General features: G+C 40.2%; 1 protein-coding gene across 1 annotated transcript; it reads right to left on the bottom strand.

The window, feature by feature from the left end:
- Nucleotides 1-181: 181 nt before the first annotated feature.
- LOC111648697 (leucine-rich repeat-containing protein 72-like) lies at nt 182-1,164 on the bottom strand (the record flags this gene model as incomplete). Its single annotated transcript, XM_087171673.1, has 4 exons — nt 182-270; nt 371-460; nt 576-689; nt 1,083-1,164. Coding segments are annotated over 4 exons (375 nt in total), but the record flags the coding sequence as incomplete, so codon positions are not given.
- Nucleotides 1,165-1,543: the final 379 nt, after the last annotated feature.

Raw genomic sequence — 1,543 nt, 5'->3', positions numbered from 1 at the left:
TTTTTTTTTTTTGTCTGGATAATTCACAGACCTTGCTGTCAGATTTTTGTAACAGATCATTTTGAGCAGACCACAGAAACAGCGATACAGTGGGAGATATTTTGCGTTACAGCGTGTAATGACTGAACACTTTGAGAAAGCGGCCACCGTCGTCTTCCTCTCCTCGTGCGGTTTATCTTACTCGTCTGCCGAAGGCCACAGACTGGAGGACGCGGTGACTCTCCTGCCTGAACATCTGGAAGGACCTCCTCCTCTCTTCTGGCTTCACCTCTGAACACACAACAGGTAGAGGACCATATCTACTGAAAAAAATGTTTGAGAGAGTTTGTAATAAAAGTGTGAAATGTGACGGGATGTCTTCATGCGTTACCTTTCCCGTCTAACACCTGGATAGAAGGCAGACGGTGGATCACATGGTGTCGATATCCAGGTTCATGAGAGATGGGGTTGAGGAAAAAAGCTGAAAAAAATAAATAAATAAATAAAATAAAATACAGTCACATTTCACCATCTGTAGGTTGGTGTGAATATTAATGGAGGTGTTGGACTTTCTCAGGCCCGGGGAAAGTTCTCACTGGCACTTTGGAGCTGATGCATCCTCCTGAGCTCGTGCGTCGTGTCCTCCAGACCTCTGATCTGGTTGTTGTGGAGAAAAAGACGCCGCAGGCAGGTCAGATGATTTAGAGCCCCTGTAAGACAAAGATTCACATGGATCTTTATTATTCATTTATCCAGGATGCATCTGGTTTTCATTTACCTGCACAAATTTACACCTGAAAGAAGTGGAAACTACTCTTTTGAGGAACTATAATAGAAATATTGTAACTTGACTAAATTTATCTGACAGCTACAGTTGTATCTGTGTTTTTACTTGAGCAAAACATTTAAGCAGCTTCACTGTCTTTGTGTAAAGGAAGCATTAAGTGCTTCAAGTTAAAATATATTGAAAGTCTGAAAAGTAAATTGTAAAAACAAAATCAGCCTCTGATTTTTCATGTGCCACAGGTCTGTAAAAACATCTTTCACTCTTAGTGCTCTACTAAAGGGCATTACGTTTTCACATCGTCTTCAGTCAGATTCACCTGTAATAGACTTGATGTTGTTGTTGTGGAGGTAAAGTTCGGTCACGCAGCAGTTCAGGGAGCGACAGCTGAGCTCTCTGATCTGAAAGAGTCAGAATAAATTAGACTTTCTGTCAATTTAAACTAAAAAAATAACACCCAGTTGTTGCTGTAAATGAAGCTTTACCTTGTTGTTATTCAGCCACAGCTTCCTCAGAAAGTGAAATCTTGATAAGTCGGGGACACTGGTGAGTTTTCTGTTTACAAAAGGCTTGTTTGTGAAATTATTCAGCATGTGACTCAGTTTTCACAGCAGCTGCACTGAGACTCAGATACATTTATTTTTAATGCCAAAAAAAAGAAATGTTTGTCTTACTTTGAGGTGAGGCTGAGTTGGCAAACATCAGCGTCCCTCCTTATCCCACACTTCTGGATTATGTCATTTATATCCTGTGTTTAGGGTAAAAGAAAAAGTAAAAAAA

The sequence above is a fragment of the Seriola lalandi genome, unplaced genomic scaffold (assembly GCF_002814215.2).
Source record: "Seriola lalandi dorsalis isolate HSWRI2012SDOR001 ecotype SW California unplaced genomic scaffold, Sedor1 jcf7180001963764, whole genome shotgun sequence".
NCBI classification, from domain to species: Eukaryota; Metazoa; Chordata; class Actinopteri; order Carangiformes; family Carangidae; genus Seriola; species Seriola lalandi.
This window is presented reverse-complemented; position numbering and strand designations above follow the sequence as displayed.